We start from the raw sequence: 18,709 nt of genomic DNA, 5'->3' as shown, positions 1-18,709 counted from the left end.
CATGTAAACCCAGTTAATCGGGTATTATTAATCGTTCTGAGCTTAAGTTTTCTTACTAATAAAATGTGGGTTAGTCACTGCCACTTCCTAACTTGATGCATCTTGAGGACAGTTTCTCCCTAGTCTCTTCTTCTATTCATGCTGTAGCCACCCCTGGGAGTCCGTGCCTACGACAAATCTGCTCTCGCCTTATTTGCTCTCTCCTCTAAATGACCAAAGGTGACAACTTACTAGATTCGACCTGTGGGATGAGGATATGAGTCATTGCAACTCAGATCACCAGCCAAACTGCTCAATTCCAGCAACTCGCATCTCCCGTTTCCCTCAGGGTCTGCCAAGATCCATCTCTAGTCCAATTCTCTTTTCCCTCTTTGACAACGTGGGTGCTGAGAATGACGTGAAGGAATTGTGCCCCCTCCAAATATCCCCACTCCCTCCCAAATATGTGTGGGACCAATTACATTTGGATAGATGCCATCAACAGTGCAGCTAGTCACGTGGGCCCGGAGGCTCAATCTCTCGGGCACTCTCCCATCCAGGCCCCCATCTCGGCTGAGAGGCTACGTGCGGAGGGCAGGTTATGTGCCCCTGAGGAGGCTACTGACCATGTATGAAAAACGAACACTGCTGCCCAAACCAGCACCTCTGTGGATTTCAGCCAATGCAAACCAAAAATGTCGCCTGGCCTTATTTCAGGGTGTGCAGGTTAAAGAGCAGTGCGTCTAAGTCAGAATACACCCTGGTGGAATGCTAAGCACCCGTGCTGGGTCGCATGATGCTCTTTCGCTTTATGTGGTTCATACAAGACAGGATGCTTAACGTTTGAAATGAAAGGCAGAGAAGATTGTAGTTGCTTTAACAAAATTTACTCCAACTTCTGTATCTAGCTACAGACATGTTTCAAAAACAAAGCAGCAGACACACAAACTGTTAACGCAGGACTTATAATGCTTAAAACATGTTATGCGGTGTTTCATGTTTTGCTCACGTTGACTGACAGATTCAAAAATTAATCCAAAGGCTGAGCAGCATCACGCCTTCATTTTCTGGGATGGCTTCTATCGTGTGTCCTAGAGAAAGCGGGAGCTTTTGAGGGTTAACACATTGTGTTCAGTTTAGTTCAACAGACAGCACTTCTTGACCCATAACAGGGGCTCACGAAATTGTTTGGGGCTCTTATCTGTAAAATGTAATTGTGAGTAAAATATAATCTATTAGCGTATACTTAAGAGTTGTTTCTTTTTAAGTTTTCACTGTCATATCATAAATATAACAAGATCATCTCATTTCTGATCCCCCAAAGAAAATCTTTAAAAAGTCTAAAATGATTTTACTAGTACTATTAATAAAATTTCGTGAGTGGAGGTCCTTCAAAACCAAGATGAAGTATACAAACATCCAACACAGTCCTGCTACCTTCTCAATTTTGTTAGAAATGACATACTCATCTCATGACACTTACCTACATGTCAACAAGCTATTTCCTAAAGTTCTTTACATAGGGAAGGAAGATAGCCAATTTTTGCTCTCATTTTTTACGACTCCAGGCGCCCTCTTAATTCCTTAACAAGCACTGTAGTTCTGAAAATCCCCCGAAGCTTAGCTACGTATTCTGCTCACAAGTTAGCTCTGTACAAGTACATAAGCTGAGGTTAGGTAACACTTGAAAAACAGTTGATGCTGCAAAGTGTACACATTTCATGCTGACACTTAACACTCTGACCTGATTCATGGTCATCTTTCTTGAAAGGCCATGCCAAACCTTTCAGGAAAGATGCTACTAAGTAGTGAGGTATAGAGGGGAAAAAACAAACAAAAAATCAGTCTGTTCTCCTCCTCTGAATATCTCAGGAGGCTCCTTTCACGCCGGAGGTACAAATCCACGCAGGGATAGATAAACCTTCAGAATATTCTCCTCTGCAGTCGAGAAGTCCACAAGCTCCACTCCCCAAAAAGCACCAACCAGAAATGCATGGGGATGAAATACTGTAACGAAATGATCCACAGGGGTTGGTTTGTATGTTTGTTCATACAAATCAGACCCATCACTTACTGTGCTTTTATTATCTAATAGTGAGATCAGAACATTATAAAAAGGTACTTTCAAAATAAATTTTCTAGAATAAAAAACATTTTATATTTTTCCAGCGCACTTAACTTCATTACAAAATAGGAAATCAGAAAATTAGCTACTGCAGTTTTCATAAGGTAAAAAATATTTATATGTGTACACACATATACACATATAAAAATCCAAATTTCAATAAAAGTTAACCAATCAGCGTAACCATCATGTACTAAATTATATATAAGAAATGTTGATTACCTGTAACTGAGAACCAACTACGAAGAATTGTAATCCCACCTATCAGAAGACAGTCTAACACTTTCCCAAGTGGAGAAAAAAAAAAAAAAAGTCTCTGACTACCCAAAGCAACAGAAATCTCCCTGGTCTTTTTCAGTGTAACAGCCCCTAGTTTCATTCACTACCCCCACACATTCCTTAAGGAAGGAGCAGTCCCCACCGGGAGGCAGACACAAGCGCTGGACCTGCCTGGTGGCTGAGCCATTCATGTTCTGCATGATGCTCGGTGCCCAGTGCAGTGGGCAAGTGAGGACTAAAATCCAGTCTGAGCTGTATTTGCCAAGCTGACGACCTGCCTAAACAGCCATGCAGTGCAGAGGACGGGCTTTTTACTTATGCACACGCAGGTGCTGGAGAGATTAGCCCTTGTCCCGACGTCTGTGGGTAGAGAGGGGAGTTCTTGGAGTTGCGTCCTAGGGACAGTGAGGCAGAGCCTGCCTGCGGCTAAGATACACTAGCAGCAGATGAAACTGTTACTGTCGATGAAACCCAGGAATGGTGTGTCTATAACCTCAACAGAGATGGGGGGGATTTCCATTTTGTTGACGCCTGCCCGTTTTTAGGTTTTCACGAGGGAAAACCTTAAGAGGCCTGAAAGGCACAAAAGGAAAGGGATAGGACGTGAGTGGGGAAGCTACCTTATTCCCCGGGAGGGCCTGTTCAGAAGAATGGCAAAGGGGGAGTGGGTTGTGACCTGGGAGAGCCGTGTCTGCGATCTGTAAGTGACGGAGGAAAGGTGTGCGGCCTTCACCCGTGGTCTACGGCTGAGTTCCCAAATGAAAACTCGGTCACATTAAAGCCACAACTGTCTTTACAATCTGACCTTGAATTATCTTCCCAAGTTTACCTACGTTGTAAGAAGCCTGTTCATTCGCATTTTTAATTGGTTGCTTTGTGGAAGTGGTGAGGGCAAACAGGAGACTTAATTTTAGATTATTTTCCCTTTGTGACCATTTCTTTTTTGATTTTGCAAAGAGACACATTCCCTCCCCAGCTGTCATAAATTAAGATATTTAAAGAGAACGTAGTAGTTTGAAAATGTTTTCTTTCTTTTCTACCACCTGCTGTTGAAGTAAGACATCCAGGCAAACCCTTGGAATCATTCTTTAAAACAGCTCCCAAATAAGCACAGCTCTCTGTGCTATAAAGAACACTTATGAGTATTATTGGGGAGAGGAGAGGTCAGGGATTTAAAAGAATGACCTCTTTTCTATAACCAAATTTAAGGTAACACTAGAAAATATAATTTTCATTATATACCAAATATTCAGGAGGCGCGTCAACGCCAAAAAAAGTGGTGTGCACACCAAAGCACGGGTTTGATTCTTCAATAGCCTTTTGTCTGCATGGATTACAAAAGATTGGTATCTACTGAGAAAAAGGGGTGCCAAACAAAGAAAAGTCCCAGATCCCACTGAAAATCGGTGGCACGTTTCACTTCTCTGCAGAAAAATGCATGGACTTAAATCTGTGTGTATTGTTCCAGGGGCTTCAGACACCTTCCAAGTTCCAGTCACGTATCTCAGGTCACGCCGGGTTCCTGGTCCCCATCATGCCCACAAGGGGTCTGAAGAACTAAGGGTCCTTCCCCCGTTCCTACAATCTGTATTTCTCCTAGTGAGTCAGGGAGGGCAGGGAAAAACCCCAACCCAAACCAGAATAAACTACAAGAAAAACACTTTGCTTCCAACACCCATTTGTGGCTCATTTGCCCCTGGAAGAAAGAACATCCCAATCTCTAGTTGCTTCTATCAAATGTCGTTGGCCGTGACTCATCCATTCTTCCTGGTCTTCGTACAGCCGTCCACAAAACCAGCACTTGAATATACATTGTGCATCATCAGGCAAGGCACCCACCACCTGGTAGTTGTTTTTATGAACTTTTTTAAGTTTCATTTTCAACATCATCTGTCTTTTTATTTGGTTGGCTTCCTCCAGGTTCCGGTAGGTCAGCCGGATGTGATGCCGCCTGATGCCTAACTGACACCTGGTCCTCTCTGATAAGACAACTTTCAAGACGTTGCCTTTGTACTTGTTTATTACCTTCATCACATTGGTCACTTCTGGTGAGTCAACATCTGGATGGTTCAACACTATGACAGGCTGGTTGCGACGGGGGCATTTAATCAGCTGGTCTGGTTTGGCTGCTATCAGCCGCAGCTGCCTTGCAACCTGAAAGATCGAAGGGTCCTTGAGAAAGTGGCTGGCATCAGCCTGAATCTTGCTTTTCTTCTTGGATGGGTGCACTTGTTTGCTTTTATTTTTACTTATAGAAAGACTTCTGGGAAGCAGTTTTCCCTGCTTGCTCAGTTCACTGCTTCCCTGCAGACCATGCAGGGGGCCAGCTTTTTTAGCGGTGGTGCTACAAACCACACTCCCTTTTCTTGGTTTAGGCCGAAGAGTTGTGTCAAGGGTACGGGACATGTCTACTGCCCCATTTTCACTTGTCAGAGACTGTAAGTCTGAGTTTATCTGTTTCGCTGGGCAGAATGGAATGGGTTTTATCAACTGGGTCTCACTGCAAGGGATGCTGACAGGTGCACCACACGTAGCCTCTATCACGTGGGCATCCTTGGAGGAATTAAGGACCCTCAAGACTGCCCCCTTGGGGATCAACACTGGAGTAGCAACATGAGCCTTCCTGGTTCCCCGGCTTTCAGTTTTCCCACTGCGGCCTCCTGCAAACTGTGGATACATGTGCTTACTGTGGGTGAGCTGTGCACAAATACTGCCCACATCCCGAGGTTTGGGGACAGTCCCCGGGGGGTAGCCAGTGCCAGTGAATGACACATTAATTTCTCGAACACTTTCAGGGGCGGCTTTCTCAGGTACCTTTGCTGCCTGCCCCACAGAGCGGCGATGTGTGTTATTTGCAGCCAAAGATGAAGGCTTGCCACAGGATTCAATTAACTGAGCTATCTTTCTGCGCAAGAGTTCAATTGACTTTATTTTGGATGTTGAACTATTCCACTTCACGCCCTCAGGGACGTCTTCAGATCCAGAGCTCAGAGAAAATACGGAGGAGATGACCGGGCCCTCGAAAGAGTCACTGGTCCTTTCAGAATTCTTTAATTCCAAAGGTTTATCCCCAGGCTGTTGAGATCTGATTCTGTCTTCTCCCGTTATGTTTATATGTAAATACTCACTTCTACGTTGGCCTATAGTTGAAACTGCCTTGTACTCCTCTGTCTGGCTGTCTTTCACCTTCCTAGTAGATGGAACCATTGTCACAGGAATACTGATCTCACGTCTAGATTCCAAGTTACTTTTTCTTATGGGCAATAAGCCCTTTTCTCCCAAGAAGGAAATGGTTGCAGGGGATGCAGCAAGAGGAAGTAACCTCTGTGGATCACTGTGTAAATTTCTTCCATCTTCAGTAAAAGAAACAGCAGCTTTATATGGAAAAGGATTTGATGCAGAGCCAAGACCCCATAAGACACTGTTCTTGTCTACAGATGATGGGGAAGGACGTTTTAAGGCAACAGGAGGAAGACTAGTTCTATGTGGATACATGTGGCTTTTTTTCTGCAAATACTCAACTCGCTCAGAGTTGAGAAAGGACTCTCTATAGCTGTGCACACTAGAATTTGACATGAAAAAGTCATAAGACCTCATCCACTTCACATTTTTAAGTTGTTTCTGAACTGATGATTGAAGATTATCAACACCACTAAATTGTGCAACATTCCTTCCGATCGTTAGGGACTTTGTTTGCTCTGCAGAAACTATTTTTTCTTGCTCATTCAATCTCTTCTCTTTAGCCATCCGTTCAGAATGCCCTCCATCACCCCCACCAGCTTCAAGGCTATTATTTTCTTCCAGAGGAAACAGTTTCAGAACAAGCTGCTGCGTTCCATTGACAACTTTCACATCTATCAACTGGGCTAAACAGTTTGCAGGGACCACCAGTTCTGCCGGCGCCACAACGGTTAGGGGCATTCCGGGCTGAACGGGCTCTCTGGCCGGAGACAACACTTCCACCTCCACGCTTTTGTCCTCGAACACAGTGACTTCATTTGGCTCCAATAGCGGCATTTTATTTGGAACACACACCACATCTTTTTGGTGTTCCTTTGATTCAGGTAACGACCTGACATTGTGAGTTTTGTCTTTACTTGTATGGAGGGAGAATCTTGAAAGCTGATCTGACAACTTACTCTGAAAAGCAGAGCTGGAATCGGAGGCTTTTAACAGCTCCGTGGTTTTTGACGTGCTGGTTCTCTTGGGCTCCAGCTTGGCAACAGTTTTGGGCGGCCGTTTGCCACCAGCCCTCTCGTGTACTCTCCTCCTGTGTTTGACAATGTAATCGTTTCTGATGGCACCGTAGTCACAGTACTCACACTGGTAAGGGAATATGCCCGTGTGTTTCACCAAGTGCCTCTGAAACTCCCCTTTGGTGTAGGAAATGTAGCTGCAGTGAGAACAAATGAACTTAATCTCTTCATGCTGAAGTGTGTGCTTCCTGTACTGCAGAGGGTCCTTGGTGGAGAAGCGACACTTGTCACAATAGTATTTGCCTGGTTTAAAGTTCCTTACCTTGAATTTGTGATTGCCAGGACTTGAGATGGTTTCCATTTTATTTCCTACATGAGTAGCGCTGGGATTACTGTCCCCCAAATGAAAGTGAGGAGAAGCCACACCAAGGCTGCACTGGAAGCATTCGTACCCATCTTCTTTTGGGCCTTGCCCGGTGCCCTTTCTCAAGTCCTGAAGAGGGATTTTATGCACACTTTTGCACTTGACACATGCAGTGGTGGTCAATACGGAAGGCTCTGCCTCTGAGCCTTGACACAGAAGAGTCTGAGCGTCTTGCCTATCTGGCCGAGGCGCTCGATTATCAGCATTCGGTTGTCTGGGCGACATGGTCAGGGAATTATGTCCATTCACTTGTGGAGTGAACAACTGCTGCCCAGTGTCCTTCATCTTCTTTATTTGCATTTCTAAACAGAGTCCACTGAAAGCCAGAGACTTCACATGAGAAAATCCTTCGGAGGCATCCCTCAATGTGCCCTGTGATTGGCAGAGACGTGGGTACCTCCTGGGAGCATACTCAATTATCTTTTTTTATATACAACCACAGTCCGTGCATGGTCCCCAGATGTGACGGCTTCCAATTCTCTGATGTTCCAGGCAACACTAAGGGGAAAAAGAGAAATCACAAAGCATGATGAATACATGAACGTAAGGGTTAGCTAAGCTATTTCCAAACTTACCCTTTATGTCAATGACCTTGGGGAGTTATGCTAAATGTCAACATATAGTACTTTTAGACACATGTTGAAACACACAATACAACAGCTGGCGAATGACAAGCCTAAACTGAAAATACTTTCAAACTCAGCCCCCTAAAAGTCACCACTTTAGACCGACTGTAAACGTGAACATACCGGGCGCAAGGGACTCACCGCTGTCACTCAGAAGGGCCTTTGATCAGTGACAGTTATTTTTAAGCCTCACTGAGTGCACCTAGCAATTTCGCAGGTGTAATTTCTGACTAGCCTCCCTCACAGTACAGGAGGTTGTCACTTCAGTTGTGAAACACACAAGTCACCAAGCATTGTGGCCTGGGCTTTGGCTCCAGCACCCATTTGTTTCTACAGTAGAGCCGATTACCAGCATGGATCCCACATGCTCCATTTGCTTTCACAAGAGGTACGCCAACACGGACAGTACCAGATAGACACATGCTCTTTCCTCCAACAGCTTGGTATCCATCATGTGCCAGGCACTGTCCTAAGTGCTTAGGGCAGTGACCAAAAGCAAATCAGTCCATACCCTCATGAGGGTATGGGGGGCAGCAGGTTATATATTGATTTGTCAGACAGTAATTGGGAACAAAATACCATAAAAGAAGACAAGGGGCAGAGGGAGTGAGTAGGTGAAGTTGTGGGGCTCGGGGCTGGAGGCAGGGACATCCGGAGAGCCTGTGAGAAGCAGACATTCAAGCAGAGACCGCAGGGCAGCCAGAGGTGCGCTCTGTGGCTGTTTGGGAGAAGGGGTTTCACGCCAAGAGAAAGCAAAGATCTGTGGGAAGTGCGTGTGGAGCACAGGAGGAACAGCAAGGAGGCTTAGACGGGGGTAAGGAGCAAGGAGCGGAGGGCAGGAAACACAAGGAGATAGTCAGAGGGCGGGGACTGGTCAAGGGAGGCTCTAAGGACGGTAGCACGGATATGGCCTTGCCTCTACGAGCGAGAACCAGGGCACAGACCAGAGCAGCGATGTGACACATCTGTGAATCATGTCCAGCACCAGCTTCCAGCGGCTATGAGGACACGTCTGTGAGGGTGCAATGAGGGTGGCAGGGAGGCCCGGGGGGACAAGAAGGTGGCTTTGATTCCGCAGGAGAGACACGCACGTTTCTAGAGCAAGGACCACACTATGTGGAACAGTGACTACTTTTTATATAAACATGGTTATCTTTAAATGCACTTTTTTCCCCCAGAGTACACAGAATTAGGAGCTGCAAAAACTGTTGTGGTTTGGGAATCTGTTAAAAACCTGTCTTTTATGACCTTAAAAAAACCACTTCAACCTTTTGAGTTTCAATGCTTTCATTTGGCTACTAGAATTAAGGCCGTGTCTCCAACTCCCCCATGGTGCTAGCATGATGACCAATGCTAAGGAGCAGGAGAGAACACTTGGGAAGTTTCCGAGTGCTTCTCTGAATGTCAAGGGGCACTCGTAAGCACTTGCTCAGGGGTGGGCAGCGCTGCAGGGGACAATCCACAGGCCCCTCCTGGCGCACGGCCACCAGGCCAGGAGCCACACCCAAGCCCGAAAGGCCCATCTGCTGGACCAGAAGGTCCCTCTGCAAGGTCAAGAGAAACAGTGACTGCATGCTCAGGTCTAGCATGGAACTTGTCCTTTAAAAACATTTTCGGAAAGCATCATAAGAACATACTATATTTGACACCAAGCTTTCTTTTCTTTGGCAGTGTTGTCTTTTCCCTATGTTGCTTTTGCACAAGATAGTTACCTCCTTCCAAAGTATGCAGTCAAGACTGGGGACATCTGAGGGCTCAATCAGACTTGCTCTACCTGCAATGTGTATAATCCTCAGACATCAAGTGGGCAGAGGCCTGGGGGGGCGGGGGGGGGTGGAGTTGCAAGGCCCCATCGATTGGCTCAATGTTCACACACCTACCTATGCAAGGGGACCGTGAATAGGACAGGACGCACGAATGCCTCAAACTGGCGAAAAGAGACTCATGGGCAAAGACGAGGACCTCCATTTTCCACTGCACCCCTGGTGTATACAACAGGTAGGACTTTCAGAGGACTCACTAGGAGCTGATGACTCCTTCCCAGATTTGTGCAGTGGCTTTGGTGAAGGGAGACAGTGACACAGACAGTGACACCCAGAACTTCTGCTACTGATCGAGTGCCTTCAAGCAAGCTGCCCACTGGCTTGCCTGCTCAACTAGGTGACCCCGACGCCCAGTCTGACACAGCTGATCCCTGAAATCACAGACTTTTTATCATCTAAGAATGCTACGATCGGCAGCATGTTCACCTAAGCATTTTCATCCTCTTAAAATGGAGAAAGCCAGGGCTGCAACCGGAACCTAAGAAACCCACACGCCCAAAGCCTACAGGGGTTGAAAAGGGGTGGTCAAGGGGACCTGGTCCAGTGGTTCCCAGGTCTGGAGGAGCCCCAGACTCACAGCTAAAACAGCCAGTGCTGGGCTTTACTCCAAAGTCAGTGAGTCTAAATCTGGGTGGGAAGGGGAAGGGGAAGGGACACGTGTGGTTTATAAAAGCATACCTGCCGTGCAAGTCTGATGAAACCCAGTATTGGAAATAACTGTTTGAAAGTTCTAGCGACATTTAAATCCTTTAGAACATATTCACCAATCGATGCTCTAATGTTGCCGTAAATAAAACTTTCCTCCCTCGGCAGCTAATTTTTTCATTACATAGTTCTCATCGTCAAGACTTTATCCTTAAATGAAACTGAAAGCAGCCTCCTTGTAACGTTCTTTCTTATATCCTGACTCTGGAGCTACAACCAACTTAATTCCGCTCGACAGACTACCTGTTAATCGGCATTCTCTTCTCTCACCCAGTCCTTAGTTCTCAACTCTCTACAAAGATTTGCATTCCAGTCGGTATGTACGTCTCTCATCTACCAGCCTCATAATCCTACTAGTTACAGGGGGGCAGGGGAAGAAAAAGAGAAACAGAAAAAGCAACTTGCCTGCCTGGCACAATTTGCATAGCAACTCTTCCAACGTAACATGTTACACATTAATCCTAAAAAATTCTAAAATCACAGAATGAGATTCCTCCACTTGAAGCATCATCCAAACCAGGATTCCATTCATACATTTTCAGTCTTCCAGTACCTTTCCCAGCTTCCAACATTCTTCAAAAATCACAGAAGGAGGTTTTGCCATTTTCTCTCCAAGTCCTTTTAAAACGCGGAGGTGCCATTCCTGCTAAAACTGAAGACCTAACATGTGAGATAGGCTGGATGGTAAGATCATGCACGTTAGCAAGCAGTGGAGGTCATCCTGATGGAGGCAAGTCCCTAGGGACTTAGCCAAGCCACCTAGAGAGCCCAGGGAATGCAGAGTCCCCTGGGAGGTGCTTCCACAAAACCATGTCAGCAGTGATTTTGAGTTCAGAACCCAAAGCAGCCAGTGCCAATACGAAGCGTGAGGCTGTGCTTAGCAAACAGTTTATGGGGAAGGCCAGACATCTAGGCCATGAAGTATGACACCTGTTAGAAAGTGTCTTCTCGACTTCTGAAACATTCTCAAAATAATGCAATGTTTCTATGTTAGTCCAGGTGTCAGGTGTCTTTAAAACAAGTACACAGAGTTCTCTTTGGCCTTTGTAACTTGTGTGGCTTGTCAAGGGGGTAAGATCTCAGCCGGAACACCCAAGCCAGAGGTAAATGGACCAAGTGGCATGGAAGAACTCATGTGGCTTTGGTGATGGGACTTACATGTGGACAACTCCTGAGGCCACAGCCGGGACACCTGCGCCCCCGCCTCCCCATTCCTCTGGTTCACATTCAGGCCCAACCAGCTGGGTCCTCCTGACATTACTGCCAGTGGGCTGATGACCGAGGATTACGTAAAACACTGCAGACAAAGCACCGTGCGTGTGCCTGACACCCAGAGGGCGCTCAGTAAGTCACTGCTGACATCGCTGCTGGTGTTCACCTGCCTTCTGGACTCACCACACCTGTTACAGAATGCCTGGCACCCAACCTCCTAGGACTAGAAACAAACCTTTAGATAACTTAGAAGGGTCCTCAAAAACGCAGAAAATACTTAGTAACTTCTGATGCAATGAAAATGGTCAGTTAATAGTAAGTTGCCTGGTTGTTTTTTTTTTGGTTTTTTTTTAACAGCATACAGTGAGCTTTTAAATGCAGAATTATCTACAGCCTCAGCTAGATGACAGGCACATGCCAGAGAGATGTGGAACAGTGTGTCACATGCTTCCTCTAGACCATCTTGTCTTTTCCTGGGAAAAGGCCTAAGTGCAGCATTTGCTTTTGACTTGGAGCACAATTCCCCTGATTTCTTAAGGATTTATTGCGGGGATATATGGAAAAAAATAACGGGTTTGTTAGAAACCAGTTTGGTGAAATTGAGAGCTATAAACACCATGAAGGATAAATACTTATTAAAAAGAAAGCTTTGATTTCCAAATACTGTAAACGTCAAGTGTTCAACAGAATTAGGACAGAAATAAGTACTTAACAGTGTTTAAAGCTACAGGTTCTCGAGTCAGATTACAGGGCTTTAAATACGAGTCCCATCACTTTTGAGGTGTGTGACCTGCAGCAAACTGTCAGATTCCTCCTCTGTCAAACAGAGACAATGGCAGTACCTACCTCACAGCACTGTCGTGAGGATTAAATGAGATAATGGGATGATAAGTGCTTAGAGCTAAGTTACTCACATCAGAAAACTGCTAAAAACATTTTCCATTTTTTAATGGAAAAAGACACAATGACGCCAATCACAAAAATAGTCCCAGGGGCTAAATCACAAGCTTCTTAGCTGCCTGGCAGTTACTCTTTCCAGAACATATACTGAATCTCATTTTATAATCTGCGTTGTATTTGTTTAGTTGTACAGCCTAAAAGAAAAAGGACCTGTGGGGAGAAACCGTCCACCTTAGCCTTACTGGCTGGCAGGTGCGTACAATGACCACGGAGAAGATGCTTTAAGGCCAACTTAATTACACCTCAGGTTTACGTGCAAGCTAGTTACTGAACGACCTTTTCCTCTCCCAGCCCAGCTAGATGGTGAAATACCCTGTAGCAAATGAACGTGTCTCCACGTCAGACGTTCACGTGAAGAGTAAGAAAAGCGGCTGGCCAACGACATCACACAGTACTTCTGTTCATGAGAGAAGCCCACCCAAATCAGTATTAGCTGACTGACTGCATCCTTCCTAGACACAGAAGCAAATTTAGGAAGCTCTCTGCAGAAATCCCGTCATCGGGGCTCTGGCCACATCCCGTCACAGGGGCAGGGCTACTGCTGCTCTACCCTGGGATGGAGGTGGAGGGTCTGCAGTTCAGACTCAGATTCTGTCCCTTCTCTGCTGGGTCCTGGGGCAAGTGATTTCTCCTATTCCGTGTCAGGCAAGGAAACAGGCTCTGAGATCATCCAACTTAGAGGCATTAGGAGGAACAAGCTAGAGAATGTAGACAAAGCACTCAGCCCCGTGGCACAGGCCACACAAACAGCTCCTGCTCCCGTTGTGTGCTCAGCCTTAGCGAAGGCTCACCTAAATGTCTCCCAGTCACCCCCCTTTTAAAACATCTTACCCGAAAGTGCCCAGACGCATGTGGACAGGTAATAGCCAATCAGGGGGAAACAATTCGACAGTAGGTGTGTAAACTGCTCGTATTTCCCCAGTAGGATGGCACTCAGGAAGAAGCTGTCCTCATTCAGCAAGAACTTTTTCAGACCATTACAAAGAATCAGAATTGAACTGAACGGTACATCCACAGAAGGAAACACATCAATCAACTATTAGTTTCTTTTTCCCAAACTACCTTGAACTTGGAAATGACTGAATTCCAAATTGATGACAAAAAAATCACTTCCAAATGTTGCTAACAAACGTACCACCTTTGGGATCCTAGATTTTCTTCTGAAACCAAGGGGTGTAACAGGAGGTAGGCCCAGAATGGGGCAAGAGGGCTGGACAAGAGAGCCCCCGCTTTCTGATGCCTCTGCTTTCCAGGTGAAAAGTCTAACAGTGGAAAGAGCAATGACCTTGGGATACCAAGAACAAGATTCAAAACCTAGGTTTTTGACTTAGTAGCTGTGTGATGCTGTACTTGTTAACCTCTGAGCCTGAGTTTTCCCATGTGTACAACGGGACTAAATAATGCCTAATTTACATGGCTGACACGAGGAAAAGGTATATATGCAGATAGCAGCTAATCTTATGGTTGGCATCCAGTACATGTTCTGTCAACAAGTCAGTCAACATATTTTTGTAAGACTCCTTGGAACACAGAAGAGTCAAGTAATCTCCAGAGAAGCAGAAAACTCTTAGCTAACAAAGGCACCTGATGAGATTATGGTTTTATGGCAGCAGGAGAGCTATGGCTGGAGGGGAGGGTCTTGCTCCCCACCCCTCAGTCTACAGAGGAGTTATTTTGGGATATGCTCCACCCTGTAGAGCCCACCCCCTGAGATGACTTCAGAAAACAAAGGAGGTTATCATACAGTTTAAAAACAGAACCTTTTAAGAGAAAACCTTTCAAAAGAAAGAATATAACCCGTGCTGGAGTTCTGAAAGTCTAAAACGGAGAGTTCTATATGTGGGGGGGAAAAAGTTAACACTAACAAGAGCATATTTGTTCCTTAACAAAAACTCAAGGTAATAAACAAGGTACTATGACAAGCAACATTATAAAATTTAGTTATTAAACACACCTAGTGACTTCAGGTCTATAATGGTGATAAATTTTTGTTATTTCCTTTTTTTTTTTTTTTTTTTGCCTTTAAGAAAAATCAAAATTTCATAAAAGAAATGGATTAAGAGCTGAAATAAAAAATGCAGTCAAACACAGCAGAAGTATCTCCCAGAAAACCAGTGATTCTTAACCTTGGCTGCATTCGGGGGCCAACTTATGATAATATGCCCAGGATGTTACACTTATTTTTTAAAGAGGTCCCTGGGATGGTCACCCTACTTACTGTACACTAGAATTACCTGGGGAGCTGTAAGAAGAATGATGCCTGCGCCCCCGTTTGTGATCCTAACGTACAGCTGAGGCTGAGAACCACCACCTGACATTACAAGGGCAGAAGAGGAGCGTACAGGAGTGGCAAGAATATCGACATCCTGTGCAATCTCTTCTGTGCTTAACCCACTCGTGGGTGCCTGGAGGCAGGACAAGGCCACAGCCTTGCACTGTAATGAGGCGATTAGGCAAGTGCACTCTGGGTCCTAGCCCTGCTTAGCCATGTGACCTTGGAAACGTCATCACTGATGCCCTCTGTAAAGTGTGTCATGACAGCCACCACTTTGTAGGTTCTGGGAACTTCAGATTTTCCTGGAACAGTGCCCGGCGTGGTGTGAGCCCAGTGAGGTCTCACGCAGGACTGTTCCACCCCACCTGACCCGGGCTGCTGTCTTTAGGGAGTGTAACAGGAGGTGGAGAGAAGTGGGTGGTTTCAGTAGAGTGTTAAATGCTACCCAGTGGTCTGATCAGGATGCTCAGTGGCTGGCTGTGTTTGTCAATCGGAGCACCTTGGCCCAATCAGGTGGAACGGGTACCTACAGAAGCAGATTCATACATTACGTCAACATTGCTCAAGGTACACCTTCAATTACTTACTTCTTATAACAGATCTGGAGAAGCTGTGTGGCTTTTCTAAGGTCACCAAGTTGGTCAGCTGGTATCCAATCCAAATTCTTTGCCTTCTGCTACCCACTGTGAGGCTGTGAATGGAAGTCAACAGTATCTGCTGTGCTGGGCACTGTTCTTACTTCCAGCCTGGAGCCATCGAGCTGCAGATGTGAGTCAAAAGCATGGCAAATCACAGGGCTCTTCCTTCTCAGGCACCAAGTCCCATCAGTCTCAACGTCAGGCCCCGCAGAGGCGTCTACTCAGAGCCCTGGGGGCAGCGAGCACCGCACGAAGCGCCCTGTAACATAAGCCAGACACTTGGGTTGAAGCCCTGGGACTGTGTACCAGGCTCCTCCAGGCACTTTTCTTCTAGAAATTAAGGGGATGAACCCCAGAGTACTTCTCAAGAAGGGGTGTGGGGCAAAGTCACATAGGGTTTAAAATTCTTCCCAAGTGATTCTGATGCCTCCCCTCCCCTCACCCCACAATGAGAATGTCTGGATTAGATGGTCTCTAGTCGCTTTCATGCCAAGGATGGATTCTGGAAATTGAAGTTGGCTGATTTGCATATGAACAAAGAAAATGCAGTCTATGCCAGGTAGCTTGAGAACAATCAAGACTGGGAAAAACTCACTGCGAGGATCTTGTTTAGGAGTAAACAGTAGGGCTTGGCTGCAGAAGACACTCAATACATATTGGTTGAATCAATGAATCAATGAATGATTCAAAGAAAGAAAGGCCAGACTTTATGGCAATAGAAACATTTTTGTTCTTCCTCTTACACAAAAACTGGCCCAGATCACCTTACTTAAAAGCAAATAGATGAGTTTTTGTTTTTTAATTGCTATTACTGGATTTTTAAGGAACCTGTATTACTTTGGCATAACACATCAGGAGGAGGCCCAGTAAATCTAATAATGCCCTCCTTTGACTGTTTTCAAAATGCACTTGCGATGAATGTCATCAGCCTAACATAACTGGATAGGTACAAAAGTGTTATTTTTCAAAGGCTATATTAGACCCAAGATAAAATATAATAAAAAACACATCCTAGATTAAAGATAACATATCATACAATTTAGAGGGCTGAACATTCTCCTTGCTTCTGCTTAAAGACACTGGTGTCTAAACAACCATTTGCTGGGCTTCCAGAACCCTTGGGCAGTATATCCTATTGTGTACACACACCACACAATGGGTTGAACTTTGCATGTGTGACTCAGAGGAGATCAACATTCCTACTCTCTGCTCTTCTATAAGAAAGTACTCCCAGCTCGGGGAGAGCAAGGTCTGTCGTCCTCTTGGTGACTTCAATTCTAAACTTAAGGGACAATGTTTAAGGGTTCTAACACAACATTACAGTTTAGCTGTTTAGACTGTTATTTTCAAATAGGATAAAGTGCCCAGTAGTTCGCTTTTTATTTTTTTAATGATACGTTGATCAATTGTTCATTATCCCACTTTTTAAAGTCAGGGTATTTTTAATGGGATATGTGAAATATCCAACATATATGAGGGACTTGTGTTTTCTTTCATTTTCTCCTTTGGCTTTCCTTTTCTAGTTAAGAAATTTTCATTCTTTTGCACTGCGTTGTCTCCCTCCCTGGTCTGAAACCGTCCAATGACCCTAAGGCAACAAGATAAAAGGGCAGGCTGGGATGGGGGAGGTCCCACAACCAGAAGTATCAGCATTTGGAACAAGTCAAATCTTCACCATCTGTCCTTCCCCTACCCAGCAAAAGGTGCACAGGTCTTCAGTGGACAAGCCGTGCCTGGACACATGTCCCAAAACGCCGAAGGAAAGACAATGCCAATGTGGTTTTCCAGTTTATTGTTGTCACACTCACATAGATGGTACACATTATCCGAGGCAAGTCCACATCTAACAGCGTGGGTGCTACAAGGGAAGGCGCGGTACAATGGGGTTACATTGTGGTCTCCCAGGGGTTTCTTCTAACTACTGAAAATCAAAACACTTCGGCTCCTACCTCGGAGGCCCGCCCGAAGGAGGCTTTAAAAATGGCCTCCTGACGACACTTCCTGCTTGGAGCCGACCGGTAGAAATTTTCCCAAGAGATGCATCATTTAAAATGCTGGGGGCGGGCAGAGGAGGCCGGCTCTGCGGCTCCACAGCGGCGTCTGCGGCCCGGACACTGCCCCCGAGGGTCTCGCCCCTCTGCATTGGGGCGAGCCTTGCACGGTCGCGGCGGCACAAAGGCAGGCAGGCAGGGGACGCCGGACCCACACCCCACCGCCACCCGGGCCCCCAAGGTCTGCGCTCCTCCTGCACCCGCCTCCCCCAGCATCCCTGCCCCGCCGCCCGCGCCCCGCGCCCGCGCCCCTCCCCCGCACCCACCCGGCCCCAAGCCTGCAGCCCGCCTTCCACGCGCCTCCTTGCCACGAAGCGGGCCCAGGACCTGGGTAGGCACGCGGAGCCGCGGGCCGCACCACCCATCCTGCCGGCACGGCCTCTTTAGGACCCCGCTCCCCGCGACCCCCCTCCGCACCCAGACCCCACCTGCCCCATGCACGCGAACCCAGCGCCCGGGCCTCTTGCTCAGCCACTCACCCGCCGCTCCGGTCCGGAGGGGCGTCTGCACCGGTGGCCCCAGGCCCGGCTGCCGCGCCGGCGGTAGGTCCGCTGTAGGTCCCTACTCGGGGGCGGAGCCCAGGTCAAGGCCGCGCACGCGCAGTGCTGAGCAGAGGCTCGCAGGAGCGGCGCCGCCCGAGGCCCCTCGGGCTGTGCTGGTCCCTGCCTGGTGTCAGCGCTACGCAAAACCGGAGACCAAGCCCGGGTCCTGGGCTGAGAGCTCGACCCAGCACGTCCACACCTAGTCCGAATGCCCACAAGCTCCAGGAGCTCCAGAGCTGATTCTGCTTTCGGCGTCGGCCCAGCAGACTATTCGTGGGCGCCTGCTTTGTGCCCAGCCAAGCGGAGGGCGTGTTTGCCCCCTGCCCTCGTGGAGCTTGAAGTTGAGCAGTGGAGGAATGAAAGAGAAAAGGTGTCAGCTTTCCAGTCAAAAATTCCTCCTGTCTTGACAATGGCAGTGAATGAGATGGTCTTAAAAGGCCTGGATTCGAATTCCGCCTCCCCGACTCCTTCTCATCCTAGCTGCGGGGACCTTGGGCAAGGAAGTCCCCTGACCTGAGTCTCAGTGTTTTCATTGCTAAAGGTGGGGAAGATCAGACCCGAAGCCCAGAGCCTCATCTGCTACGTAGGTAAGATTGTGAGGGTCAGAGGAGACAACGGTTGGGAGAGTCTGGACATGGTGTGAGCTCATCTAATGTCAGAGTTTTTCCTGCTTCTTGGACGCCAGTACCGGTTATGGGAACCTCTCCCCACCCCCACCCTCTCACACGCTCCCTTCGGTCCTTCCAGCAGGAAGATGCATTTAGAACAGACTCCTCGCAGAGGAAAAGAATGGGACCATATTGCTCAGTCCCCATTATCAGTAGCGCAGATGCTGCTCCCTACAAAATAAAATTGCTCCCTAGAAAGGGCAGAT

General features: G+C 46.9%; 1 protein-coding gene across 4 annotated transcripts; it reads right to left on the bottom strand.

Annotated features, from left to right (window-relative positions):
* Positions 1–850: 850 nt before the first annotated feature.
* ZNF518B (zinc finger protein 518B) lies at positions 851–17,878 on the bottom strand. 4 transcript variants are annotated; one of them, XM_019716594.3, is made up of 3 exons: positions 17,773–17,878; positions 15,192–15,501; positions 851–7,501 (listed from the first exon to the last, which is right to left on the bottom strand). In XM_019716594.3, exon 3 carries the CDS (start codon positions 7,301–7,303, stop codon positions 4,070–4,072), a length of 3,234 nt encoding a protein of 1,077 aa, XP_019572153.3. In that variant the 5' UTR covers positions 7,304–7,501; positions 15,192–15,501; positions 17,773–17,878; the 3' UTR covers positions 851–4,069. The 4 variants fall into 4 exon arrangements, with proteins under 4 accessions (XP_019572153.3, XP_088649006.1, XP_088649008.1 ...); XM_088792880.1 differs by lacking the exon at positions 17,773–17,878 and adding an exon at positions 16,936–17,085; XM_088792882.1 differs by lacking the exon at positions 17,773–17,878 and adding an exon at positions 17,051–17,069.
* Between the last annotated feature and the right edge of the window lie 831 nt (positions 17,879–18,709).

This window comes from Rhinolophus sinicus, chromosome 1, assembly GCF_057876585.1.
Source record: "Rhinolophus sinicus isolate RSI-liver-muscle chromosome 1, RSI-T2T, whole genome shotgun sequence".
In the NCBI taxonomy this organism is placed as follows: domain Eukaryota; kingdom Metazoa; phylum Chordata; class Mammalia; order Chiroptera; family Rhinolophidae; genus Rhinolophus; species Rhinolophus sinicus.
Note: the sequence above shows the minus strand (reverse complement) of the source record. Positions and strands in the feature narration are given on the sequence as shown.